Source organism: Salvia miltiorrhiza, chromosome 8 (genome assembly GCF_028751815.1).
Source record: "Salvia miltiorrhiza cultivar Shanhuang (shh) chromosome 8, IMPLAD_Smil_shh, whole genome shotgun sequence".
NCBI classification, from domain to species: Eukaryota; Viridiplantae; Streptophyta; class Magnoliopsida; order Lamiales; family Lamiaceae; genus Salvia; species Salvia miltiorrhiza.
Window position 1 is genome coordinate 4,762,328 of NC_080394.1, and position 6,910 is coordinate 4,769,237.

The 6,910-nt window shown below is 37.5% G+C and overlaps 1 protein-coding gene across 1 annotated transcript; it reads left to right on the plus strand.

Moving 5' to 3' along the window:
- The first annotated feature begins 1,435 nt into the window (after positions 1 to 1,435).
- LOC131000216 (protein S40-7-like) lies at positions 1,436 to 2,368 on the plus strand. Its single transcript, XM_057926007.1, has one exon. It carries the CDS (start codon positions 1,505 to 1,507, stop codon positions 2,201 to 2,203), a length of 699 nt encoding a protein of 232 aa, XP_057781990.1. The 5' UTR covers positions 1,436 to 1,504; the 3' UTR covers positions 2,204 to 2,368.
- Positions 2,369 to 6,910: the final 4,542 nt, after the last annotated feature.

Sequence of the window (6,910 nt, forward strand, 5' to 3'; positions counted from 1 at the left end):
AGCACGAAATGAGTAATATTTAATACTCCCTCCGTCCACGAAATGAGTACCCATTTGTGGACGGCACGGGTTTTAAGAAATGTATGGAGTGTAGTGTGAATAGTTTAAGGGTCCCACTTTTTGAGTGTATTAATTAAAAAGATATGTGGGGTACACTTGCCAAAAAGGGAAATGGGTACTCATTTCGTGGACGGACGAAAAAGGAAATATGGGTACTCATTTCGTGGACGGAGGGAGTACTATAATTTTGAAGTATACATAAAAATATAAAAGTCTATTTAATTGCAATGTAAAGTTGATGGTTGGTACAACATATTTTACTATAAAGTTTACACTAAAATTGTAGTGTATAAATTAATGGGGATGGTCCCTATAAAAGTAAAACAGTGAAAGAACATGTGCATACATCCAATTTTTAAAATTCAAAAGAAAAATGAGAATAAAAACATATGTATACACATGTCATATATCTCTGTGTCGCTATCGGTTCCACAAAGGAAAATGTCAAACAAATACTCCCTCCGTCCACGAAAAACATGCCACTTTGCTTTCGGCACGGGTTTTAAGAAAATGTGAGTAAAGTTGGTAGTGGAGTAAGGGTCCCACTTTAAATGTGAGTGGAGTTGTGTGGACCCTACTACTAAAAATGGAAGTGGCATATTTTTTGTGGACGGACGAAAAAGGAAATTGTGGCATATTTTTGGTGGACGGAGGGAGTAACAGCTTAACGTCCTTGTCGCCCACCCCATCTCAATTATCCCCTGCCTCTCACTATTCTGTACTCGCCAAAATCGATTTTTTTTTAATTATTTATTTAAATTCTCAATATTAATATTTTCTCTCTTTTACATTTCTACTTGCTCTCTCAATCAAATAGTTTGAATTGATTTTTGGGGTGAGTAAGAGTGGTGCCAATGCAATTCACGAAGTTCTCCTTTGCACTCCTCTTCAAATCATTCTAAAATGCTTCCTATATAATTAATGAATAATCAATTTATACGTGCATTTGTTATTTTCTATTCTTCTATTTTAATTTGAAGGAGGGGAACTCGAAGCGGTGGAATTTCACCCCTGAACCTTAGTGTTTACATATAAAATTTCGCACTGCTTGGATGTACATTGAGACCTTCTATTCTATTTTTTGAATATTGCTTATTTGTATATAGAATTACATAATTTTTACATTTTTCCTCCTTATGTTTATCCATATACATTAATCATTCTATAATTAAACCAAACATACACATATAATAATACATATAGTTATAGTAATTTGAAAATTATACTACTTAGTACCTATAAATTCATAAAATTGAATCAAATTACCTAAGATAGGCATATTCGTACAAGTATATTGGGTTATGCGTCGCACGTGATTGCTCCCAAATGGGAGTATTTATTTTCGTATATTTATACCAAAAGGTATACATATATTGCACACACATCACACACCTGACGTCTTCTCTTTCTCACTCTCCACACACACACACACACACACACTCCAATGGAAGAACTTGGCGGCGGCGGCCGCTCGCGGCAGCACCGCAACGCTCCGCCTTCCGATCGACTTCTAGGAGTATTCAGTCACCAGCCGGGCGCGCCGGCGCTGGAGCTCTCCGAACAGGACATCTTCAACACCCCGTCGGGCAGCTCTCCCCCGTCCCCCACACACTCGGGCAGCAGCCCTAACCGGACGCGGGGCGTCCACAACCACACGCGAAATCAGTACGGCATCCTAGCCGCGCTGAACGATAACCTCAAGACCCGATCCGGATCCGATAACCGGCCCGTGTTCAACCACAAGGCATCCGCCCCCGTCTCCCTCTCGTCGTCGTCGTCGTCGACCTCCCCCGCCGCGTCTTCCTCGTCGCGGATGATGATCCCGAGGAAGCCGCCGCCTCCGCCGCCGGTGGAGAGAATGCGGCTCCGGCATCAGTCCGCGCCGGTGAATGTGCCGGTGATACCCGCGGCGATGAGGAGGAGGGCGCGGGATTTGGAGGAAGTGCTGTCGGAGGAGGAGGAGGAGGGGGAGGAGGCGGCGAGGAGCAATGGAGTGATGCTGCCGCCGCACGAGGTGGTGGCGGCGCGGAATTCGCCGATGCTGGCGAACTCGGTGCTGGAGGGGGCTGGCCGGACGCTTAAAGGCAGGGATCTCAGGCAGGTGCGCAACGCCATTTGGCGAAAGACTGGATTTCTAGATTGATTTCTACCCCTTTTTGGTGTATCTGTAGGGAATTCTTTTGTTTGTGATTTGGTTTAGAATATGAAATTATGAATAATGTGTTTGTCTGCATATGTAGGGATGTTTTGTACATAAAACGTGGGAAGTTATAGCTATAAATTTGATTATATTTTATGTTGGCTTATAGATTGAGTTTTGTTTTTCTATTGGTTTCTTTGTGTTTTTATTGATGATGAATTCTTGTTTATTTCGGATGAGTAAGATGTTTTGGAGCAGTCATTAGTCTAAAAACGACCATTAATTCGGCAACATAATCATTCATACCCTGTGATGAAGTCATGAAGGGGACTTAGGGCAGGCCATTGAATAGCAAGTGAACATCGTGAATACTTTTGGCAATGGGACCCATCTTTCGCAAGTGTCTTAGTTCTTATAAATTACATAAAATAAAAAGTAGAAGAAGAAAGAAAGCATTAGTAGTTCAAATAAATTGATGATTGGCAGCGATCGAGAAGCCCTCTAAAGTGAAGTAGGATATTGCATTATTGCTTAAAGGAAATGCAGTTTTTTTATATGTTCTTTGTGCTTAATCCATGCAAATTCTTCTATTGAGCTTGTTGGATGAGAAAAGGTGCTACTGTGAACTTGGGGATAGTAGAAAAAGAAAGTTGAAGTAGCCTAAAACAGAATTCGTAATGCTTTACTTCGGGTCGAATTTTCATTTTAGGGAAGTTTGTAAATTTTATCTCCTAGCATTTAACTTCATGATAGTTCTTGGACTTTTTACAAATTTCTACTTCCTTTTACATCATTAATATGCTTTTGAACGGAGGTAGCAATACCAAGATGAAATTTGCCAAAACACCAAATTTTCTATACATACTTATACTAAACATACAGCTAAGATTCTTAAGAATTTGTGAATTGTTGTTTCTCTCTTTAGGTGAATGAGGTTAACATGAATGGAATCCCTGAGAAATGGGTTGATTGGATGTAAATTATTCAGAATTTAAGGGACTTGTAATTTAACATTGTTTCTTATCAAATAAAGTGGCCTCCCTTACTATCTGGATTGTTTGCTAATCAGTGTCAAAGTAAAGTATAATGGGAATCTCCTTTTTCCATGGAGTAAATGGGGTTTGTGGGAAGCTGGGTGGAGGAATAATTTTACAATTATGGAAACTTATGCTAGTTGTCTTTTAGATAATTTTGCAGATACAACCATATGGGACATACATATAGAATTTGCTTTATGATACATGAATCGCACAATAGTTGCACCGTGGTGGTGGTTATTGAGAGAAGGTATGGGGAGTCCTTCTAGTGTTCTGGATTGTATATGCAACTTGTTCTTAATGGTTTCCTGGTAATAGGGAAATTTGCTGAAGTGTATGGTTACGAAATATTAAACATTACATCGAGGAAAAGTGGTCCTGTTGTGAGCATATACAAAAGGCTCATGTTCTTAAACTGCAGTTGCTTGGAGCACATAGGTTGTCGTGCATCCCTTATTTTCTGTGGTGTGATCCGACATCATTGAATCATGGGTGCATCTGTGATGCTTAGATACTACCTCAAGTTATAATATGTCATAGTCCTCAGTATGCATTTGATCCTTGTCTCGATTGCGGCACTGCTCAGTTAAGATTCAGTTCTTATGCTTTGCAGCAACATTTCTTGGAATCCACCTTAGAATATTTTTCTCAGGTATACCATCTCTCCCCTCATGTAACGTAGCTTTGATTCTCCTTGATGATTGACCTCGTACAAGCTGTTTGCAGTTCATTCATCTGAAATGAATATCTCATGGAATTCTCATATCCAGTGGTTAGTTAGATGGCATATTGAATTATCATTATGAGATCTTATTGTGCTTTAAACATGTCATTTATACAAGCTTCGTTGAGCATATGTCTGAGTGATTCCAAGAAGCTTTCATGAGCCATATGGGAGAACTGAAATCATAATTCTAAGCGCCATCAATGTGGTTACTCTTGGAAATCATATGGCATGAAACTGCTTTGTTCTTCAATTGATGCTTTTCGTGTTTATCAACTGGACTGGAACTTTGTCTCACTAGTCAATTAGGAAACATGATGCATTTGCTTTCCTTAAAAATCATTACCTTGTTTCTCTTAGGGTCACAATCTTCAGAAACGTTTGAAATTCATCAAAAATCAATGCTTAATTCTTGAGAGTTAGGAGAAACAACAATGATTTGCAAATAATGTTTTTCTCCTAACTTGAAAGCAACATTTATCTGTTTTTAAATTGCATATGCTGCTGATTTGCCCTATATGTCTGGGAAAATTTCAGCCTTCTAAACAATCTCTGCTAGCATTCTGCTATCTATACTTTGTATAATGTAGACAGGTAATTAAACTGACCCTAGAAAGTCAGTCTAAACACTCCCAGATTTGGAGGGCACCATGGTCCATATATACATACTTTGTGGAGTCATGAGCTACCATTAATGGCCGGTGAGGCGAGTCGTGTTTGTTCTCAATGCGCTGCTTCTCAACAGCGTCGTAATGCCACCACTCATCGATGCTTCGCCACACCCTGGATTTTGTTCCATCGGCGCTATTATTGTGATTCTAGGACTCGCCTGTTGAAGAAGTTGGAGTCAGGTACGGTGAAGACGGCAGTGATTGCTCGGAATCGTGATAATTTCTGGTCTGCTCGAGGAAATTGAGATAATCGATGGAACGATGTTATTCTCTACAATGGTTGAATTGAAAATCACCGGTGTCACCTCGGACTTGAATGGAGTAGCCGCACCATTCAAGTCCGAGGTGGAAGCCGCACAACTGGAGGGGAATGGGCGGAGACGACGACCGCCGAGCAAGGAATGGATTGGGCGGGAACTCGGCCGGTGCTTGGTGAGGATCGAAGGGTGCGACTCCTTCACGTGGCGTTGCGCTCGTTACAATTTGATGTGTTCACTAGTTCACAGTTGAGAATATTATGAGTTGTGAGCTATGATGCACGAATTCTTCAAAAATTAGAATGTACGGCGAATCGGATTCTTTTAGGGTGCGATTCTCTCGGATTCTCGTCGGATTCGCACCCGATTCGCCACGTGGCGTATCTTTTAAAACAATTTATAAAAATAAACCGGACTCGCAAATTCTATAGGCGAAATTCACATATCTCGTGCACGAAAGGCCTACACAAGGTTATTTTGATAATTTTATTTTCAGTTATGACTTATATATTGGACTAATAATATTTGAATCGTTATATTGTTGCTCAATTAACTTATATAATTGAAAATGCTTAACTTTTGGGTAAAATAAAATGTAAATTACATATAATTAATTTAAGAAAATTTAAATTGTATATATTTTATAAGCATTATATATCATAAAATTTTAATAATTAGATGTATCCTTGCTGAATCGCACCGTATAATTTTTAAAAATCCGTATCCCCGTACTCGTATCGTATCGCCCCCGCATCCGCACCCCCGTACCTATGTAACATAGGTTGTGAGTTATGCAAAAAAAATCACTAATTCACGACTAAGAAGACTCTCAGTTGTGACTTGTGAGTATAACAAAAAATCACTACAAGTGAATGTGTTCGAAATTGTTAATTATAGAACAAAAAAAATAAATAATTCACAATTAAGAAGGCTCTTAGTTGTGATATATAGCCAAAAATCAATAATTCGCAATTAAGAAGGCTTTCAATTATGAATTACTGAGATTCTTTGGACTTGGTGCGAACTCTTGTATGTGAGTGTGAACAGTGATATCTATGGTTCAAATCTCACCACTTCTCTTCCCCAAGTCAAAAAATAAGACTCTCAATTGCGAAGTACGGGTTGCTAATAAAATATTTTTGATAGTTCAAGATACATGATTGAATCATTGATAATGTAAAAAATAGTTTTGAGTTTAAAGTGATATTTACTCGTTAATTAAATATAAGTTATTATAAATAATTGATTATATATTTCAATAAAACTCGAACATTACAAAGCAAGCAGTTTAGTATAAATACCGCTAACTACCCAATCTCATCTCAAACCTGCATAGTAATATCCGTCGACTTCCCGAATTCATAAATAAGTTTTTATAATAATGGTTGTTTATTTATCTCAATGAAATCCAAAGTTCGCAGAGTAAACATTAGCTGTAATTAGTATAAATATCCGCTAATTAGTCATTTTTATCTTAAAAATCCCAGACTAATATTTTAAAACAAATTGTATAAATTATATAATTTTATTTAAATTTTAAGTTTGTGAAATTTCATTAAAAAAACAATGTATATATCTTTATTTAGATTTTCAATTGATGAAATCTAATAAAAGATCGATATAACCTATTAAAAAAAATTACTGAAACCCCTAGTAGTCGGTAGCAGGTGAAAATCTAGCTTTTCCCGGTTCTAAAGTACTGACTTTCCATGCTTTTGAAAATTTAAATCGATTCCCTCAATTTATTTTGACTACTTGTCTTAATTTTTTAATGCAAAGCCCATTTAGTAGTTAGTATTATTAAAAAGTTTTAGTACTCTATAAAAGGAGCCAGATATTTCATATTTTCACTTTTCACAATCATCTTTTTAAATATTGTTTTCTTCATATTTAATTATTTATGCAGTAAATTTAATCCAGTACTTATTACTTGGTTTAGATAATGAGTTAACCATTACCCTTATTTAAGAGTAACTTAATCACCCAATTTGTTACCCCTCAAAATAGAGGGGAAACAAAAA

Excerpts from the sequence above, each read along its gene's own strand:
- LOC131000216 (XM_057926007.1), top strand. The coding sequence starts at position 1,505 with ATGGAAGAACTTGGCGGCGGCGGCCGCTCGCGGCAGCACCGCAACGCT.